Source organism: Heterodontus francisci, chromosome 25 (assembly GCF_036365525.1).
Source record: "Heterodontus francisci isolate sHetFra1 chromosome 25, sHetFra1.hap1, whole genome shotgun sequence".
NCBI lineage: Eukaryota > Metazoa > Chordata > Chondrichthyes > Heterodontiformes > Heterodontidae > Heterodontus > Heterodontus francisci.
This window is the reverse complement of record NC_090395.1, coordinates 40,041,027-40,061,621: the sequence shown is the minus strand read 5'-3', so window position 1 is coordinate 40,061,621 and position 20,595 is coordinate 40,041,027. Positions and strand designations below refer to the sequence as shown.

Here is a 20,595-nt window from a genome sequence, read left to right as displayed (position 1 = left end):
GAAAAGGGAGGGGGTCTGGGATTACTGGAAGGAAAGCTGTGCTAGCATGAAGAGAGGTACCATGTACCGTCCTTCTGTTAACAGTGTATGCTCTGTTTGTGAGAGGGCAATGGCACACCAGGCACCCTGTGTGTGGGGAGGGTGCCAGAAAGGGCAGGAGCATTCAGGTGTTATGGATGGTGGGGGCAATCAATTCAGCTTGTAGGATCTTCATGTGGACATGCGCTAGTGTTGGCCAACATGGGCAATGCCATGGCACGCCACATAGTTAATCCAGGAAAGCAGCTGATGTACCCATCAACACCAATCCATGCCCTGTTAGGAACCTTCGAATACATGCAGGGTTCAACTTTATTTATCACATGGAAATAGGAATGGCGCATCCTACATTGTATGATCCTCTGCACAAGGATCCGTATGCACTAGTGGCAATATCAACAGGCAGGTGTGATCTACGTAAAGGCCCCCGGTAATGAGCAGCAGCCCCCAAGGGGAGCCCACCATTACAGATGCTGTGCATCTACAGGCCCCACAAGACATGCCATTGGATGTCAGAGCACTAGTGGCAGAGGAGATTGCGCATATAGAGAGGGCGGCGACACGTCTCTGCGCCCTGCTCAAAGATAACCTGCAGCCCATGGGCTCCAGTGGACATCCCTGCCTTTGTTCCTCATAGTGGCAGCAGTTCTCAAGCCTGATGCCTCTGCAGCCTTTTTAGGGGCCCACCAGAGACTTTTGTGGGGGCACACAGTCAGCAGTGCACTGCTGCATTAGGGAGGTCACCAATGCCCTACGCCGGAGGGCCAGTGAGGATGTCCGCTTCAGGACGGACTCTCACAGCCAGACCCAGAGGGCCATTGCTTCTGGCGCCATTGCTGGAGAAACATAGGTTATAATGTGCATAGAATGCACTCATGTGGCCATCAGGCCTACTGCCAGGCTACCACCTGCAGACGTCACCAAAGGAGCCCTCTCAATCTGCGTGAAGCTGGTATGTGAACACCGCAGATGCTTGCAGCGAATGTGTGACCGCTTCTCAGGCAGCTGCCATGAAACCTGGGTCTTGCGCCAGTCCCGGCTGCCACCGCTATTCACAGAACTGGCTCAGATGGAGGGGTGGCATCTTGGAGTTAAGGGCTATCCTTTGCAGACATGGCTCCCGACACCAGTGAAAGACTCCACCACTGCTGCAGAGTAGAGATACAACGCCAGCCACCGAGCTACATGAGCCACCATTAAGCAGGAGATCGGCATGCTGAAAGAGCACCTCCAATGCCTGTATGGATATGGCCCTGTACTATGGGCCAAAAACGGCAGCTCCTTTCTTTGCTGCTCTGCACAATTACGAAGCCAATAGGCCTGGCATGATGAGGAGAGACGTCAAGCGGATTCCTCCTCGGACTATGAGGACGCTGAGGGCCTACAATATGACAGACACATGGGAGGGCAGATGGCACCCAGGCTCTGCACGCAGAGCTAACATGCTCATGTTTAATGGTGGCATGGCAATGATGTTATTGCATATGTTGACTCTTCTGAAGGGCCAACAGTGCAAAGTGACATTGGCACTACATGCTGCCACATGTAATTCGCACTGAGAAAAGCACACACATGTTGGTGAGGAACATTTAGCGAAAAAAGTATTTACATTGCTGTGACATCCGTGCATTCCCATTTGTGTCAGTGTGTTCTCTGTAAACGGAGAGGGGATTCGGCGTTGGCCGCTAAATGCAGACGCCGCGCTGAGTTCAAAGGGCAACGCTGCAGCCGGCAACACCCCAATAAAATTCAGCCCCTTGTGCGCAGACTACATTCTGTGCAGCTGACCTGTTGGGTGCGATAAGCTTGGATTCAAAGCGTGTTTTTTTTTTGAGACAAAAGCAAAATACTGTAGATTCTAGAAATCTGAAACAAACAGAAAATGCTAGAAATACTCAGGTCAGGCGGCATCTGTGGAGAGAAAAGCAGAGTCAACATTTCAGGTCTGTGACCTTTCATCAGAAGTTATGATAAAAGGTCACTGGCCTGAAATGGTGACTGCTTTTCTCTCCACAGATGCTGCCCGACCTCCTGAGTATTTCTAGCATTTGTGTTTCTTTGAGGCACTGATGTGCAAATTAAACTAAAAGCTTTAATGTTCTGGGAGGTCAGAACTAGGTTAACAAAACAAACATTTTTTTAAAAACAGAATCTTGTGATTGGAGCTCAGATTTCAGTTTTACAAGACGACTCTGGAGGATTGAAGCCGGCTGCAAACTTTTTTTGAAAAAAAGTTTCCCAGAGTTCCTGAACTGAAATAAGCTGGAAGCAGTTGGTTTTTAAAAAAAGTCAAGCTCTTTGAATTCAAACCGGTTTTCTGGGAGATAACCCTTGGAAAATACAAGTTGCTGCCGTTGCTTTCGGTGCCTTAAAGAGCCTTAAGTATGGCCTGACCAGTGAAGCTACACCACCAGGGCTATTGTAAGCAAAACCACAGAAGTTCCGGAAGGGTGCACCGTTTGGGAGACAGTATCAGTGGACTTCAGATTATAGAGAAACTGCCATCAAGTGGAAACCGGCATTTGCATTTTCGGAGACAGGATCTGGAGATCTATATAAAAAGTTCAAAGACCTGAAGGACTTTGTGATGGTTTTGCATCATCCTGCTCATAGGACTGCCAAAGGACTTGTGAGATATATATCCTTGTTGCACCCGATAGTTAACGCGTAGCCTTGAGGATATTTATCAACGGGATTTAACTGTTTGTTCATTTTTAATTTTTGTTGGTTTTGGTTTGTGTGTGAAAGTAAAATTTATAAAAGTGAAATCTTGTCCATTTGGCTTTTGTTTCCAAAATTGGGGTCAATTGTTGGATTTGATCCTTTTGGTTTGTTGGTGGCTTCCACGGGGATCATAACAAAATTGGGGTCTCGTCCAGGATCGGTCCAGATTAGGCTGTGAAATAGGTTCGCTGGAATTTTCCAGTGCTTAAACAAACAAGATTTCACAATTATTTTGGCTGTGTCCTACAGGAAATCAACATGAATGCCTTTGATGCTCAGTCCTTTGTGGAGAAAGGGGATTTGTCTCAGTGCCTTGAAACAGTTGACAAAAGAAAATCTGAAGGCTATAGCAGGGAACCTGGAGGTCATCTTATCGGGGGCTAAGAACACAGAGATAATCCAAGAATTGGTTCCTCACTTGAAGCTTGAAAGAAAGGATGTTTTTGCTCGTCCTCAAATAGAACCAGCCAAAATTGAGTTAAAGATAAGATTGGAAAGAGAACAAATAGAGCAAGAGAGGAAAGAGAAAAAGACAATTACAATTTGAAACGAAAAAACTTGAATTCGAAGAGAAAGAGAAAGGAAATGTGAAAATTTTCATTCAACCTTGAATCGCAAATGGAAGGGCTCAAAGATGGTGGATGTGAATTGGAGGTGAAAGATGAGGATGACCTAGAGGAAACTCAATGCAATTTTGATTTGGCAAAGATCATTTGCTTGGAACACAAATTTAGTGAAGAGTGAGTAAAAATGTACTTTGCGTCATGAAAAAATTGCGATCAATCTGGATTGGCCCAAATCATCTTGGACAATGCACCTAGAGTGTTTTAGCAGGGAAAGCTTTGGAGGTGCATTCATGTCTTTCAGGCGATCACGCACGTGAGCATGACAAAAGTAAAGACTGTTGTTCTCAATGTCTATGAGTTGGTACCAGAGGCCTACAGACAAAAATTTAGGAATTTAAAAAAGAAACAGGGTCAGACATATATGGAATTTGCAAGACAGAAGGAAATGGCGTCTAATTAAGTAGCATAGATTGATGAAGATCGCAGAAGACTTTGAGAACCTTAGGGAAGTGATTCTGATGGAGGAATTCAAAAACAGTGTCCCTTCAGGAGTAAGACTCCAGCTAGAAGAACATAAAGTTGGTAAAATAAGGGATATCACAGATGATTGCAAATTGATTCGCAAAGGCAGTAGTCACTGGCCGCAGTTTGGAAACTGAATTTCAGAGAAGTTGGAGAGATAGGAAGTGTGATAACAGAAAAAAGATCTGTTTCTATTGAGAAAGATGGCAAAGTTAAAGAGACAGACAAACCACATGTTAGTAAAAGAGAAAGCCAGGAGGAAAAGTTTGGTTCGGGGATTGACATGCTATTTGTCACAAGAAAGAACGTGAAGGCTGAATGTTGGAAGTGGAAAAACAAGCCCGTTACATGTGTACCGTCAAAGGGTGTTTCCCCAGGAAATACTGTCCTAGTGGGTAACAGTCACAACAAGCAAGTAGTTTCTCCCACATTCACTGATGAGTGAATCGTGTTGCAAAAGGTTATAGAGCTTTTCTGCTTAAGGGTGAAGTATTGCCATAGTTGTCTGATGAAGCAAGTCAACTGTTAATCTTACAGATATGGGGGCGGTACAGTCACTATTGTTGGCAGGTGATGTGAATTTTTTTCCCCCGGTAGTTCGCTGAATGTGTATGTGTTAACCCAAGGGATAGATGAAAACTATTTATTTGTTCCCTTATATAGGGTTAATTTAAAATGTGACTTGGTCACTGGTCCTGTTACTATCTGTATCATTTCTAGTTTGCCGATTGAGGGTGTAGATTTTTCTGCTAGGAAATTACTTGGCTGGGAATAAGGTAATGGCACCTCCAGTAGTTTTGGAAAAGCCAGCTGAGTTTGCTGAAACTGAGGTTTTGCATAAAGACTTTCCCAGAACATTCCCAGATAGTGTTGTGAATAGACCCCAGGCTCATAGGATTAAACAAAATGAGAAGGACTCGGTTGTTGTGGAGGACAATTTAGAGGTTTGGTTGGCTGAACCCTTTCTCAAGGATTTGGATGGAGAAATTAGATGGTCATGCTCCAAGGTTAACAATGGTGACTTGTTTAGCAGATTGTCTTTGACTGAGGAACAATAGGCACACCCTGACTTATGGGGTTAGTCTCAGACTGTGTGTTCTGAAGCAGAAGCTGAAAAGGTCCCTGAATGTTATATCAAGAATGGCATTTTAATGAGGAAATGGAGACTTCCCCAGGGGTCCAGTGATGAGGACTGGGCTGTAGCCCATCAAATTGTTGTCTCTCCTTGTTACCTCAGTGAAATTTTGAGAATTGCCCATGAGATACCAGTTGCAGGTCATTTGGGTATTTGGAAGAGACAGACTTGGGTAATGATGCATTTTTACAGACCAAGACTGCACAGGGATGTGGTCGACTTCTGTAAGACACATCAGATGATTGAGCAGCCACAGCCTTCGATTAAAACAGCCCTATTAATACTGATACCTGCATCTGACAAACCATTTAGTAGGGTTCTTATGGACTGTTGGACCCTTATCTACGACTAAGTCAGGTCATAAGTATCTCCTTACCATTGTGGATTTGCCCTTACGATTTCCAGAGGCGATACTCTTGAAAAAGATCACAGCAAAAGTTGTGATTCAGGGAATAGTCCAGTTTTTCCACATGGTATGGGTTGCCAAAAGAAATTCAGTCCGACTGGGGTCAAATTTCATGTCAGGTATATTTCAGGAGGTCATGTGTAGTTTGGAAGTGAAGCATCTCAAGTCATCTGCTTATGACCCACAGGGTGCTTTGGAGAGATATCACCAAACCCTAAAGACTATGATTGAGGCCTTTTTTTTTTTTTAATACCCCCAGTTTTGGGATAAAGGGATACCATTTTTTGTTATTTGCAACCAGGGACACACCAAATTAGTCTAAACATTTCAATTCATTTGTATTGGTCTATGGACATGAGGTTAGGGGTTCTCTTAAACTTGAGAGATTTTTGGCATAGGAGGAGGAAAGTAACCTCCTAAAGCTATGTGTCAGAGTTCCAAGGGAGACTCTCAAAAGCGGGTGAGATGGCCAGAAAACATCGCAAAGTTTCTTTGCAGGTGATGAAGGCACAAGCAAATAGAACAGCTAAGGCATGTCATTTTCAAACCAAAGATAAAGTGCTAGTTTTGTCACCTTTGCCTAGTGAATCAGAGAGCTAGGTTTCGTGGACCTTATTGTATCAAAAGAAAACTCAGTGAGTTGAACACTATTTGGTTAGTACTCCAAACAGATGGAAAAGTCAAAGGCTGTGTCATTTGAATATGCTGAAGAGGTACTAGGATCATGAGCATAGTCAGCCAGTAGGTGTAGCACAGGTGGTAGAGAATGTAGATGGTGACACTGGTGCACATGATAAACCAGATGGAGTCTGAGACTGAGTTGCCAGACTGAACCTCCTGCAGTGAAGCTAGTGAACTCAGGGTCTGGATGAGATGCTACAACACCTGAGCACCAGAGCAAAAACATAACTGACATACTGAGGGAAATGTCAGCCTGTATGCGCAGCAATGCCAGATCATAAGTCTTTGACAATTCATTATGTTGACATAGGAGAAGCTAAACCAATTAAACAAAACCCTACAGACTCAATCCCAGTAAATTGGCCAAAGTCAGAAAAGTCAGAGAGGAGGTTCTGTACACGTTAAGTAATGATATAATTGAGCCTAGTCAAAGTAGTCGGAGTTCTCCTGTTGCTTTTGTACTAAAACCAGACGGTTCTCAAAACTTCTGCATATGCGGTAACTAAGACAGACTCCTATCCGATCCCAAGGCATGAGGATTGTATTGATAGGGTGGAGAACTCAGTCTTTGTTAATAAGATTGATTTACTTCAAATATATTGGCAACTCCCCTTATCTGATCAAGCCAAAGAAATATCTGCTTTTGTGACACCAGATGGTCTGTTCCAATGTAAAATCATGTCATTTGGTATGAAATAAAATGCACCAGCCACATTTCAGAGATTGTCCAATCAGGTAATTGCCGAATTGAGTAATTGTGTAGCGTACATTGATGACTTTTTGGTGTACTGCGACACATGGAGTGATCATGTCTGACACTGCAGAGCTGGCCAAGGCTAACCTGGTTAAAAATCTGGCAAAGGGCGAGTTTGCAAAGACCAAAGTTACTTATTTAGGACATATTGTGGATCAAGGTCAAGTATTACCACGAGAGGCCAAGGTTCAAGCGATAATATTTTTCTGCACCCAAGACAAAGAAAGTGTTACGATTTCTAGATATGTGCGGGTTCTGCAAGAAATTTGTCCCTAACCTCAGCACAGCAGTTACCCCATAGACTAATTTGTTAAAGAAATACATGAAGCTCCAATGGTCAGAGACAAGCCAAACAACTTTCAAGAAGTTAACGGTGATTTTAATTAGAAAAACAGTCCTTGCAGCCCCAGGTTTTAATGAAGTATTCAAAGTGGCTATTGATGTCAGTGATATAGGGGTAGGAGTAGTGCTGCTCCAAGATGACGATGTTGGTATGGAACGGCCTCTTAGCTAGTTCTCAAGGAAGCTCAATAATCATCAAACAAAGTACTTGGTCATCGAGAAAGAAGCATTAAGTCTTATACTTCAAACTGTTGCAAAGCAAGTAGATGTAATAGTCAGGGGGAAATATTGGTTTATACAGATCACAGCCCACTTGTGTTTCTGGAAAAGTTCAGAACAAAGAACCTCAGATTGTTTCTCTGGAGTTTGTTACAGCCATTTACACAGAAAATTGTACATGTTGCAGGGAAAAGCAATCTAATTGCTGATGCTCTATCCAGGAGTTTAAGGGTGTAAGAATGAAGCAAAGCTCTGAAAAGTGAAAATTTTACCATGTCTGAATCCTATTAATCTTTATTTTGTTATTGGTCAAGCCTGATAATTTTATAAAAATATGCGTAACTTCAACATAGGAAAGATTATCTGTACAGTATGCAATAAGCTATTCGTTAAAAATGTTTATTAAGAACTTAATGGATTTTTGAATAGTCTCAAAGAAAACCTTACTATAGTAAGGCATACTTTTTCCCAAGGGGGGGGGGTGGTGTTGAGGGAAGTGCGATGGAATCCTCATCTGTGTTCTATGCCGCTGACCTGTCGGGTGCTATGACTTTGGATTCAAGTGTGTTTTTTGAGACAGACCCCGATTTGAAAATGAAACAAAAAGCTTCAATGTTCTGGAAGGTCAGCACCAGGTTAACAAAATAAACTTCTTTTAAAACCAGAATCATGTGATTAGAGCTTAGGTTCCAGTTTTACAAGACAACTCCGGAAGGTGGAAGCCAGCTGCAAAGCCGGTTGTTGTTTTTTTTCCACAAGTTTCCCAGAGCTGCTGAACTGAAATAAGCTGCGAGCTGTTGGCTTGAAAAAAGACAAGCTCTTTGAATTGGAACCTGTTTTCTGGGAACCGACTTTGGAAAATACAAGCTGCTACCTTGCTTTTGGTGCCTTAAAGTGTTACAGAAGGCAAGACCAGTGAAGCTACACCACCAGGACTGTTGTGAGCAAAACCACAGAAGTTACAGAAGGGTGCGCCGTTTTGGTGGAGGCGGTATTGGTGGGGTTCGGATTGCGGAGAAACTGCCATAGAGTGGAAACCAGCATTTACATTTTGGGAGATGCGATCAGGACATCTACTTGTAAAGTTCAAAGACCTTAAAGACTTTGTGACGGTTCAGCGTCATCCTGCTCATAGGGCTGCCAACGGACTTGAGATACAACCTTGTTGCAGAAGATAGTTAATGTGTAACCTTGAGGATATATAGCAACTGTGATTTAACTGTTAGTTTAGTTTAGTTTAGAGATACAGCACTGAAACAGGCCCTTCGGCCCACCGAGTCTGTGCCGACCATCAACCACCCATTTTATACTAATCCTACACTAATTCCACATTACTACCACATCCCCACATTTCCCTACCACCTACCTATACTAGGGGCAATTTATAAAGGCCAATTAACCTATCAACCAGCAAGTCTTTGGCATGTGGGAGGAACATGTTTAATTCATGTTGGTTTGAGTGTTAAAGTAAAATTTATACAAGTGAAGTCTTGTCCGTTTTTGTTTCCTAAATTGGCGTTAGTCGGTGGATTCGATTCTTTTGGTTTGTTGGTGGTCTCCACGGGGATCATAACATATGTACACTGAAAAGTTGTAGAGAAGGTTGTAATTTGTAGATAATTATGTGCTATACTACACAAGAAGCAAACAATTTAACAATCTAATCATAAATTGAAAAAATGTGAATATGAAACTATAAACAATTTGCATAGTTTAAATGTCAGTTGCACGAATGGTGCAGCAATAAGCATTGCCTTGATCCTCAGCAGGCTAGTACAAGCAGGAAGCCTTGGTTACATGACTCTCATCACTGTAAAGTGTACTTCTTCTTACTATCCTCCAACTCTGGTCAATTTCTTCCAACTGAGAAAGACATTCATGTCTTTTGCTAAAACTGAAATGTTCTAAAAACATACAAAATCCTTGGTTTTGTAGAGGCACGTAGTACAAAAAGCAAGAAAGTTATGCTAAACCTTTATAAATCACTGATTAGACCTCAGCTAGTGTCCAATTCTGGATAGAAATTAAGAAGGACATCAAGGTCTTGGACAGGGTACAAAGCAGATTTACTAAAATGATGTTAGAGATGAAGGAGGGTTTTTTTTTTCTTTATTTAGCAAGTTATGATCTGGAATGCACTGCCTGAGAGGGTGGTAGAAGCAGATTAAGTAGTAACTTTCAAAAGGGAAATGGATGTATACTTTAAAAAGGGAAGATTTACAGGGCTATAGGGAAACAGCAGGGAGTAAGACTAATTAGACAGCACTAACCATCCGGTATGAATGAATGGCCTTCTGTCCTGCAAGATTTGATGATTGTAGACTTTTAAAAACTGGCTTTGCACAATGAGCTTTTAATTGGAGTTTATGTTTCCAACTATGATGAATAATTTTGTTTTAAAATGGTATAATTAAATGCACAAGACACAGTAAAGTTGTACCACATGCCATTAAATATGGCCTTTTCATTGAAATTATTCAGAGCTTGGGGGAAAAAAAAAAGAAAAAACATGGAAGATTAATTGTTAAGCTTGTTCCAGATTGTTATTTCCCGTGTTATTTAGAGTCTTTTCCTCTCATTTGATCCTTAGCATTTCTAGCTAAAAATCTCAGTCTGTGTTCAGCTTACCTGTGTCTATGTCAGATTCGGAATCAGAGGCATCATCCTCTTCCTCTGAACTGGAACTGCTAGATTCATCTTTTTTACACTCTTCATCGACCTTTTCTCGCTCAGGTGATTTGCACTTTGTTTCTTTTTCTTCAGAAAATAGGTTGTCTTCACTGTAACAATAATGAAACAAGTCACTATCAGTTAACTGTACAAATTACTTCAAATGATTGATTTTATTCATTATTGCAATATATTGAGATGAACAAGAATACTTGATGCTTAATTTTGTTCTTTCTTTTGGGCCTCCTTATCTCGAGAGACAATGGATACGCGCCTGGAGGTGGTCAGTGGTTTGTGAAGCAGCGCCTGGAGTGGCTATAAAGGCCAATTCTAGAGTGACAGGCTCTTCCACAGGTGCTGCAGAGAAATTTGTTTGTCGGGGCTGTTGCACAGTTGGCTCTCCCCTTGCGCCTCTGTCTTTTTTCCTGCCAACTACTAAGTCTCTTCGACTCGCCACAATTTAGCCCTGTCTTTATGGCTGCCCGCCAGCTCTGGCGAACGCTGGCAACTGACTCCCACGACTTGTGATCAATGTCACAGGATTTCATGTCGCGTTTGCAGACGTCTTTAAAGCGGAAACGTGGATGGCCGGTGGGTCTGATACCAGTGGCGAGCTCGCTGTACAATGTGTCTTTGGGGATCCTGCCATCTTCCATGCGGCTCACATGGCCAAGCCATCTCAAGCGCCGCTGACTCAGTAGTGTACACAAGCTGGGGACGTTGGCCGCCTCGACGACTTCTGTGTTCGAGATACGGTCCTGCCACCTGATGCCAAGTATTCTCCGGAGGCAGCGAAGATGGAATGAATTGAGAAGTCGCTCTCGGCGTATTACAGTATTACTACTGTAATATAAAAGATAACTTTTTAAAGTTTGGACAACTTGGAGCGACATTGTTCTGCAAACGTCAAGCCCCAAGATGCTGTGCCACAGGATGGGCAAGCAACAGTTCAAACCAATGCCGCACCAAAGTTCCCACCTATAAATGTGCTAGCAGAGAGAAACAAGATGCTTCCACCATTCCGCTGGGTTTCCAGCAAGTATCCATCTGCACCTGAACACCTTTTATCAGCTGCTTATTAAAGAATATTGGTAAGGATCATTAGACATTTTTATTGTGGATTTAAAAGACAAAATCAAGGGAGAAAATAAGGAAGCTAAAATAATTTTGGTAAATTTGATTAAAAATAAAAACCAGAGAATAAAATAATCTAGAACACCATTAGATACTTTGGACCAACTGTGAGAGCCACAATAAAGGTAAGTGACAACCAATGACAATCTACAATTATCTATACCATTCACAGGCACCAATTTAATGGAGCCTAAAAGCAATTCCAAAAAGTGCAGCAGTTGCATTGAATGAGATTTGCAAAGCATGTTGACCTGGGGTAGCCATGTTGGAAAACATACTCTCATCATTCGCAGAGCCAGATGGGGCACTTAAGGATGCAAGTAGTGGAGTTTCAAGACCCAGTAGGTATCTTCTCATTGTCTGGAGCAGGCAAAGCCAGGTAGGTTAAAAGTCACTTTCTGAATTTGCTCTGTCTTGTCTACAAACTGGTGAAAATACTCAATGAATTTTGAAAAGCAGGTAAAAGTTTTCCTATGGTAATCAAACGAACACAATCAACTTTACAAAATGAGTATTTATTGCTGAATGTACCTGACTTAAATAGTTTCTTCTGAAAATTGCAGAAATTTGCTTTGGAGTCCAAATTCCGCTGTGATTTCCATCAGCGGAATGAAATCAAATCATTTATAAGTTTCAATTCTGCCTTAGGTATTCTTTTTGTGGCCACTCCCATAAGTGGTCCTAGCATCTAATGTTCAGGAATGTGGTCATACTGTCCAATATCTAACTGTACAGGAACTCGGGCGTTTAACAATAAGAGCACCCAGTCAGCTTGATATTGCTTCTTGGGCACATGCCCTTATTTCAATATTTTTGAAAGCGAACTGTACTATTTGGGGAGACACAATAGTTGAAAATCGTTAATCTATTTTATTTCATAGACAGCAAGTGAACATAAATAACTAAGTGAAATTGCTTTCACGGTTAAGTCAATTTCATTTTGCCACCTCAAAAAATGCACTTGGTCCCTTTTATGTTGTGACTGACTAATTTTTGGGATTAATTTTCAATAGATAATTTAGAACTACAAGTCCTGACCTCCTGCATTTTGGCTCCAGGCCAAAAGTTGTGTTTCTGTGTCATTTGTTCAAAGCTGAATACTCCCAACCAAGTGTTTTCCCCTACCATTTTCTGCTAATGCTGGCCCAAAGAAACAGAGGGGCAGTGTCGGCAGTACCTTCCCCAAGACAGAAATTCACAACAGATCGGTCAACCAAACTGACTACTCCCTCTCCTAGAAGCATACTCGTGCAACGTGCCATGCCATGCCCATCTGAATAAAATCGCCTTCATCACAATCGATACGAATATGCTCGTTACTTTATTTCTTGGATCATCCGGTGCCATGAAACAATGGATCCTCACTGCAACCGTTTGAAATAGATTGAGTGTTAAGCCATCCTGTAAACCAGCCTATCTGATTTAACAGACATTCTTCGATGCTTGTAGATTTTGATTGTAATTTCACTCATCTCTGGAGCAGAATTCACTCTTTTTTTTTTATAAAACATATAAATTGCGTATCCAATCCAACAATATCACCACCCAACCACCACTCCCCCAAAAAACAGGAATTCGTAATGGAAAGAAAAATCTAGGAGAAATGGTCTTTTATGATCCACAGTAGCAATGGGCCTCAAGACAACGGGCCACATTTTCCCACAGGCCTCGGGACCCTGACGCTGGGGCCAAATGGGGGTCCCCGAGTCCACACTTGCCGGCAGCAGGACTAGCTCAGACATTTTATTGGAGGCGGCTGCCGGGGGCTCCTGATGCTGCTGGCCCAGGGAGCCGACAGCTCGGAAGCATCAGCAGCGCCACCAGGAAAGTGAAGTCCAGACATCAATCTAGTGAATCTACGCTGCAATGTCTCCAACTCCAACATATCAAAATGGAGGCACTCTCAGACAGGCAAGTAGAAATAATAAATTCAGGATGGCTGAAGGCAAAAGGCCTCGCTGATTGCAGGTGGGAGGTACTGCCTTTCCTGTCCGCAAACCCCTCTTTGGGCCATGGAGCCTCTGGCTGCAAAGGCTCCCCTGGGCTGCCGCAAGAAGATCACCTCCATGAAGTTGGAAGCTGCCCCTCGCCACCAGCAAAATGCCGTCAGCTCTGCTTAATCGCTCCCAATATGGTCCTTAATTATGCAAATCGGTTACCTACCTCCATGGAGCAGTCAGCCAATCCACACAACGCCCCATCTCCTGCCCACCACTGGTAAACTTCCCCAGCAGGGGGATTGCGTCAGGGAGCTGTCCCAATGCGGCTCCCCACTATTTTACCACTTTCCAGACCCCGTTGCTCCCATCCGGGAACCAGTAAAACTCAGGCCAATTTTTTTTTTTAAACCAGTCTTTAAAAAGTTCTAGTCAGTCATGACTAGTTAGCATTAGTGGCAACTGCAATTTAATATTGAATTTATTTTAACTTGTATTAGATCAGCAGAAGCCATTCCCATATATAATCAAATGGAATCCTCCCTTCTGCCCCCCCACCCCCATAAACCTTTCCACTTTACAAAATAAAGTAGTATAAGGATGAAACTCAAGCCATGTAGACATGTTCAAATTCAACAAAGCTCCATGTACAAGTTCAACTGACAGATTTCCAGTCAGTTGATGTCATAATTAAGATGCCTCAGAGAGCACTTGGTCTGAAAGTTCAAAAGGTCAGCATCTCTTTCATTTCTGGATATAAAAGCAAAAGGTTAATTGCTACGGTGCACTGTTGGAACAGATTCCACTACACTAAAACAGAATCAAACTTAGCATATGATTTTCCAAAACTCCTATACAAGTGTGAGTATTTAGTCATTTGGACCATATGTTACAGATTGTAATTTTAATGTGCAATTGATCGTTAAAATATAAATACTATTGAAAAAAAAGAATGATAATGATTTAATTACTCATTTAATTGAATGATTTCGTTTTCAAATAGGCGGACAATCAGCCAGCACCCACGTCAAGTTGACTGGCAGGTCAGGCCTGCAAGAGGGTTAAGCCCACTCTGGAGAAGATTGAACACTGGCTGGCAGTGGTCTGCAGGATTTTTGTTGCTCTTCCTGGCCCCACTGGAAATGCTTCCCAAAAAAATACTGGGCATGTCCTTGATCAGCCACCAAAGGGGCCCCTTTAAGGACAACTGGTTAGACTGCTCACCATCTGAACAGACGAACATTGCACCGCCACCAACAGCCACCCCCTCCCCCCCACCCCTATTCAGATACCGACTCAAACAGGAGGCCATTTAGCCCTTGATGCTGTTCCACCATTCAATGAGATCATGGCTGATCTGTGACCTGACTCCAATTGCCTGCCTTTGCCACATATCGCTTAATATCATTGGTTAACAAAAATCTACCAGAGTTTTAAAATTAACAATTTATCTAGCATCAATTAGCATTTGCAGAAGGGAATTTCAAACTTGTATGATACTTTGTGTAAAGAGTTATTGCCTAATTGCACTCCTGATAAGTCTAAAAATTAGAGTCAGACCTACGGCCCATTCTTTTGGGCCTCCTTATCTCGAGAGACAATGGATACACGCCTGGAGGTGGTCAGTGGTTTGTGAAGCAGCGCCTGGAGTGGCTATAAAGGCCAATTCTGGAGTGACAGGCTCTTCCACAGGTGCTGCAGAGAAATTTGTTTGTTGGGGCTGTTGCACAGTTGGCTCTCCCCTTGCGCCTCTGTCTTTTTTCCTGCCAACTACTAAGTCTCTTCGACTCGCCACAATTTAGCCCTGTCTTTATGGCTGCCCGCCAGCTCTGGCGAATGCTGGCAACTGACTCCCACGACTTGTGATCAATGTCACACGATTTCATGTCGCGTTTGCAGACGTCTTTATAACGGAGACATGGACGGCATGTGGGTCTGATACCAGTGGCGAGCTCGCTGTACAATGTGTCTTTGGGGATCCTGCCATCTTCCATGCGGCTCACATGGCCATGCCATCTCAAGCGCCGCTGACTCAGTAGTGTGTATAAGCTGGGGATGTTGGCCGCTTCAAGGACTTCTGTGTTGGAGATATAGTCCTGCCACCTGATGCCAAGTATTCTCCGAAGGCAGCGAAGATGGAATGAATTGAGACGTCGCTCTTGGCTGGCATACGTTGTCCAGGCCTCGCTGCCGTAGAGCAAGGTACTGAGGACACAGGCCTGATACACTCGGACTACGGCCCATAGTCCTGAACTTATCAAGCAGCAATAGTTTATCCCCCATCTACCCTATTTGCTCCCCTTAATATCTTAGAAACTTTGATCAAATCACCCTTAGCCTTCTAATTTCCAGGAAATACAACCCTCATATGTTTAATCTCTCCTTGTAGCTTAAACCCTTGAAGTCTATCAATCGAGTGAATCTACGTTGCACCGTCTCCAACTGCAACATATCCTTCTTAAGGTGTGGTGTCTGCTCACAATACTCCAGGAATGGTCTAACCAGGACTTTGTATAGCTGAATCATAACTTCTACCCTCTTGTATTCTATTCCTCTATTTATAAAGGCCATTATTCCATTAGCTGTTTTGATTATTTTCTGTGCCTGCTAATGACATTTTAATTATCTATGTACCTGGATTCCTCAAGTCTCTTTGGACCTCCACTCTTTCTAGCTTTTCACCATTTAGAAAGTACCCTGTTTTATTCTTTTTAGGTCCAAAGTGGATGATCTCACATTTGCCTACATTGAAAGCCATCTGACAGTTTTTCTCCATTCACTTAATCTATCAATATCACTAATTTTATGCTGCCATTTGCATAGTTTACAATACTGCCTACCTTTACGTCATCAGTAAATTTGGATATGTGACTTTCTATCCCATCATCCAAAGTAGTTAGCAAACAAAGCAAAACAGGAGGAAATGCGGTCACCCATTTAAATGTGCAGCTGAAAACCTCATCAGGCAGGTACTAGGCCATATCAGGTGAGAAACAGGCAGTCTGCAGTTGAGAATCACCTCATGCTCTATTCTTGCTTGTCCTATTCTAGCTAATGACAGTAAACTTAAATGTTAAGCTGTTCCCCAAGTTTCTTAGCATAAGCAAAACTAATGTTAGGTGTATAGAGCGCTAACAAGGTCAGAATACAGGCATGATCAAAGATAGAGTGACTTGTCTGCTGCATACTTTTCAGTACAAGTTAAAACTGCTAAAATTGTTACATGCGGGGAGGCAGTGGCATAGTGGTATTATCACTGGACCAGTAGCCCAGAGTATTGCTCTGGGAACATGGGTTTGAATGCCACTGCAGAAGATGGAATTTGAATTCAATTAATAAAAATCTGGATTTAAAATTGGAAAGGGTGCAGAGGAGATTTACTAGGATGTTGCCTGGTATGGAAGGAAGGTCTTACGGGGAAAGGCTGAGGGACTTGGGGTTGTTTTCGTTAGAGAGAAGGAGGAGGAGAGGTGACTTAATAGAGACATACAAGATAATCAGAGGGTTAGATAGGGTGGATAGTGAGAGTCTTTTTCCTCGGATGAGGATGGCAAACACGAGGGGACATAGCTTTAAGTTGAGGGGTGAAAGATATAGGACAGATGTCAGAGGTAGTTTCTTTACGCAGAGAGTAGTAGGGGCGTGGAACGCCCTGCCTGCAACAGTAGTAGACTCGCCAACTTTAAGGGCATTTAAGTGGTCATTGGATAGACATATGGATGTAAATGGAATAGTGTAGGTCAGATGATCGGCGCAACATCGAGGGCCGAAGGGCCTGTACTGCGCTGTAATATTCTAAAAAATCTCATCTAATGATGACCATGAAACCATTGTCGATTGTTGTAAAAAACCCATCTGGTTCACGAATGTCCTTTAGGGAAGGAAATCTGCGGTCCTTACCTGGTCTGACCTACATGTGACTCCAGACCCACAGCAATGTGGTCGACTCTTAACTGCCCTCTGAAATGGCCTAGCAAGCCACTCAGTTGTATCAAACTGCTGCAAAGTCAATAAGGAATGAAACTGGACAGACCACCCAGTATCGACCTTGACACCGGAAATGACAACTGTAAACCCAGCCCTGTCGACCCTGCAAAATCCTCCTTATGGCGGCACAGTGGCGCAGTGGTTAGCACCGCAGCCTCACAGCTCCAGCGACCTGGGTTCAATTCTGGGTGCTGCCTGTGCGGAGTTTGCAAGTTCTCCCTGTGTCTGCGTGGGTTTTCGCCGGGTGCTCCGGTTTCCTCCCACAGCCAAAAGACTTGCAGGTTGATAGGTAAATTAGCCATTACAGATTTCCCCTAGTGTAGGTAGGTGGTAGGGGAATATAGGGACAGGTGGGGATGTGGTAGGAATATGCAATTAGTGTAGGATTAGTATAAAGTCGGCACAGACTCGGTGGGCCGAAGGGCCCGTTTCAGTGCTGTATCTCTAAATATAAAAAATATAAATATAACATCTGGGGGCTTGCGACAAAGTTAGGAGAGCTCTCCCAGACTAGTCAAGCATCAGCCTGACATACTCACGGAATCATACCTTACAGACAATATCTCAGGCACTGCCATCACCGTCCCTGGGTAAAACCTGCCCCACTGGCAGGGCAGACCAAGCAGAGGTGACAGCACAGGGGTGTACAGTTGGGAGGGAGTTGCCCTGCAAGTCCTCAACATCGACTCCGGCCCCATGAAGTCTCATGGCATCAGGTCAAACATGGGCAAGGAAACCTCCTGCTGATTACCATCTACCGCCACCCCTCTGCTGATGAATCAGTACTCCATGTTGAACACCACTTGGAGGAAGCACTGAGGGCGACAAGGGCACTCGCTGAATGTACTCTGGGTGGGGGACTTCAATGTCCATCACCAAGAGTAGGTCCGTAGCACCATTACTGACCAAGCTCTAAAGGGCATAGCTGCTAGATTGGGTCTGCCGCAGTTGGTGAGGGAACCAAGAGAGAAAAATATACTTGACCTCGACCTCGACCTCGACCTCACCAATCTGCCTGCTGCAGATGCATCTGTCCATGACAGCATTGGTACGAGTGACCACCGCATAGTCCTTGTAGAGACAAAGTCCCGCCTTCACACTGAGGATACCCTCCATCGTGTTGTGTGGCACTACCGCTGCGCTAAATGGGATAGATTTTGAACAGATCAAGCAACTCAAAACTGAGCATCCATGAGCTGCTGTGGGCCATCAGCTGTAGCAGTATTGTACTCAACCACAATCTGTAACCGCACGGCCCGGCACATCTCCCATTCTACCGTTACCATCAAGCCAGGGGATCAACCCTGGTTCAATGAAGAGTGCAGGAGGGTATGCCAGGAGCAGCACCAGGCATATCTCAAAATGAAGTGTCAACCTCATGAAGCTACAACCCAGGACTACTTGCATGTAAAACAGCATAAGCAGCATGCAACAGACAGAGCTAAGCAATCCCATAACCAACGGATCAGATCTAAGTTCTGCAGTCCTACCACATCCAGTTGTGAATGGTGGTGGACAACTGAACAACTAACTGGAGGTGGTGGCTCCACAAATATCCCCATCCTCAATGATGGGGGAGCCCAGCACATCAGTGCGAAAGATAAGGTACAAGCATTTGCAACGACCTTCAGCCTGAAGAGCCGAGTGGATGATCCATTTCGGCCTCCTCCTGAAGTCCCCAGCATCACAGATGCCAGTCTTCAGCCAATTCGATTCACTCTGCGTGATATCAAGAAACAACTGAAGGTACCGGATACTGCAAAGGCTGTGGGCCCTGACAATATTCCGGCAATAGTACTGAAGACCTGTGCTCCAGAACTTGCCACGTCCCTAGCCAAGTTGTTCCAGTACAACTACAACACTAACATCTACCCGGCAATGTGGAAAATTGCCCAGGTATGTTCTGAACACAAAAAGCAGGACAAATCCAACCCAGCCATTTACCACCCATCATTCTACTCTCAATCAGTAAAGCGGAGGAAGGTGTCATCAACAGTGCCATCAAGCAGCACTTGCTTAGCAATAACCTGCTGAGTGATGCTCGGTTTGGGTTCCGCCAGAGCCACTCAGCTCCTGATCTCGTTACAGACTTGGTTCAAATATAGACAAAAGAGCTGAACTCCAGATGTGAGGTGAGAGTGACTGCCCTTGACATCAAGGTAGCATTTGACCGAATATGGCATCAAGGAGCCCTAGCAAAACTGAGGTCAATGGGAATCAGGGGGAAAACTCTCCGCTGGTTGGAGTCATATCTAGTGCAAAGGAAGATGCTTGTGGTTGTTGGAGGTCAATCATCTCAGTCCCAGGACATCATTGCAGAAGTTCCACATGGTAGTGTCCTTGGTCCAACCATCTTCAGCTGCTTCATCAATGACCTTCCTTCAATCATAAGGTCAGAAGTGGGGATGTTCGCTCATGATTGCACGATGTTCAACACCATTTGCGACGCCTCAGATACTGAAGCAGTCTGTGTCCAGGTGCAGAAAGACCTGGACAATATCCAGGCTTGGGCTGATAAGCGGCAAGCAACATCCACGTCACACAAGTGCCGGGAAATGACTATCTCAAACAAGAGAGAGACTTGGACTGCATGGACTGCAGCGGTTCAAGGCAGCGGCTCATCACCACCTTCTCAAGGGCAATTAGCGATGGGCAATAAATACTGTCCAAGCCAGTGATGCCCACGTCCCATGAACAAATAAAAAAAAACAAGTTGGAGGAAAAGGCTTTGAAAATCAGTGATTTTGCATTATACCAAAGCAAGAGTCGTTACTAAATGTTTAAAATTCCCAATACAAATGCAAGCAACATTTAGATAGTTAGCATTTACTGGCATCCCTGGAAGCATCAGTTTACAGGGTGGTTAAAGAGAAACTCTACTGAAAGACTGCCCACAGGCTATGGTTGACTGATTAAAATCCAATGATGGATTGATAAGAACCTTTTCTAAATCTCAAAGCCAAAAATAATTAAGTGATAGGAGTTCACAGAAATGGAGCATTTGTCATAATCTGAAATACCTCAAGTGCTTGGTCTGCAGTTTGCAATTTACAGTTGATTCAATGAACGTTGATCTCACAGCTCGTTTCTCAGTGCGAAGCTATTAAAAAAAAAGGAACAAACTACAATGTCAGAATATTCTTTAATGGGTCACAACTGCAAACCAATTACAAATTCTATACATGAATACAAATTCAGTAAGCACTATCATTTCCTCCAGACATTCCAAAGTACTTTACAACTAATGAATAACTTTCCGAAGTATAATTATTTTTGTTTTTGTATTTATTGTTTGTGACAGCCAATTTGCACACAACTAAGTCCTACAAACAGCAAATGAATGAATGAGTTCATTGTCAGTTTTTGGAGGTATTCTTTGAGGGATGAACGCTGGCTTTGATCAGAACTCTCAGCTCTTCTTCAAATAGTCCCATAGGATCTTTTACACCCACCTTAGCTTGCAGACCAAAGATAGCAAC

General features: G+C 43.5%; 1 protein-coding gene across 5 annotated transcripts in view; it reads right to left on the bottom strand.

Annotated features, from left to right (window-relative positions):
• LOC137383839 (protein phosphatase 1 regulatory subunit 12A-like) overlaps positions 1–20,595 on the bottom strand; it is a 333,936-nt gene that overhangs the window by 172,143 nt on the left and 141,198 nt on the right. For all 5 annotated transcript variants that reach the window (XM_068057118.1, XM_068057119.1, XM_068057120.1 and 2 more), the window contains 2 exons: positions 20,137–20,216; positions 10,017–10,168 (listed from right to left, as the gene is read on the bottom strand). In XM_068057118.1, the coding sequence (XP_067913219.1) occupies positions 10,017–10,168; positions 20,137–20,216 (232 nt within the window). The remainder of the gene's footprint in view (positions 1–10,016; positions 10,169–20,136; positions 20,217–20,595) is intronic.